At 52.6% G+C, this 1273-nt stretch overlaps 1 protein-coding gene across 1 annotated transcript in view; it reads right to left on the bottom strand.

The window, feature by feature from the left end:
* The window catches only part of FIS1 (fission, mitochondrial 1), a 12502-nt gene extending 11975 nt beyond the window's left edge, over positions 1–527 (bottom strand). The window contains exon 1 of the mRNA XM_072150314.1: positions 360–527. Within this exon, the coding sequence (XP_072006415.1) occupies positions 360–527 (168 nt within the window). The remainder of the gene's footprint in view (positions 1–359) is intronic.
* Between the last annotated feature and the right edge of the window lie 746 nt (positions 528–1273).

Raw genomic sequence — 1273 nt, forward strand, 5'->3', positions numbered from 1 at the left:
CCTCAGGTAGCATAAGTAAATAGTCCAAAGAAGACAGAGCGGCACTCACCAGTAGCGTGGAGAAATTCTTTTATTGCGGTGTGTACAAAGGCAGAGCGGGGCCTGGCGGCGACGGGCCGTTTCGCGCTAGTCTAGCGCATCATCAAGCCGAAAGGTCATTCGGCTTGATGATGCGCTAGACTAGCGCGAAACGGCCCGTCGCCGCCAGGCCCCGCTCTGCCTTTGTACACACCGCAATAAAAGAATTTCTCCACGCTACTGGTGAGTGCCGCTCTGTCTTCTTTGGACTATTTACTTATGCTACCACACTATTCCAGCTGAGCACCACCGACCTGAGTGGTTTACTGGGCTCACTTTACCTGCGTGGTTCCTTGCCCGCACCGACCGGAGGAGGAGAGTTGGGTCGGATGGTGCCAGGACACGTTGCTCTTTCCCGATTGATACTTCCTCAGGCTCCTCCTCCGTGCCACAGCATAGTCTGCGCAGGTTGAAAGGGCTACTTCATGATCACCAATGGACAGATACATGAAGACTGTTACACCCGGGTGATAAAGATTTTACATTCTACTACACAATGGGGTCATTTACTAAGGGCCTGATTCTCGTTTTCCCGACGTGTTACCCGAATATTTCCAATTTGCTCCGATTTTACCTGAATTGCCCTGGGATTTTGGCGCACGCGATCGGATTGTGGCGCATCGGCACCGGCATGCACGCGACGGAAATCGGGGGGCGTAGCCGAACGAAAACCCGACTTATTCGGAAAAAACGCTGCATTTAAAAACGGAAAATGTGTCGCGGAGCTTGCACTTACCTTCACTCATCCGGCCTCGGTGTATTCCAGTGCGTTCCGATGCTCTTCAGCGCAGCAGCGCCACCTGGTGGACGGCGGAGGAACTGCCTTAGTGAATCCCGGCCGGACCCGAATCCACCGCAGAGAAGGCGCCGCTGGATCGCGAGTGGGCCGGGTAAGTAAATCTGCCCCAGTATGAATTCACGCTTAGACTGCATATTAATTTGCCATGGTGATTTGGGCCTCCATCAGGCAGCCGCAATAGACAACCTCACCTTTTCTGACCATGCAATGGTCTCTATGTCGATTAACCTCCTTGACATGTCAGATTTTCATTGGCAGTGGAAATTGAATGCGTCCCTTTTAGATGACACGGTAATAGCGGACGAGATTTGTGAATCCCCCCGAACGTACTTTGGCAGAACTACGGAGGAAGGGATCGACCCATGTATTGCATGGGAAGGCCACAAGCATAACATT

This window comes from Engystomops pustulosus, chromosome 4, assembly GCF_040894005.1.
Source record: "Engystomops pustulosus chromosome 4, aEngPut4.maternal, whole genome shotgun sequence".
In the NCBI taxonomy this organism is placed as follows: Eukaryota; Metazoa; Chordata; class Amphibia; order Anura; family Leptodactylidae; genus Engystomops; species Engystomops pustulosus.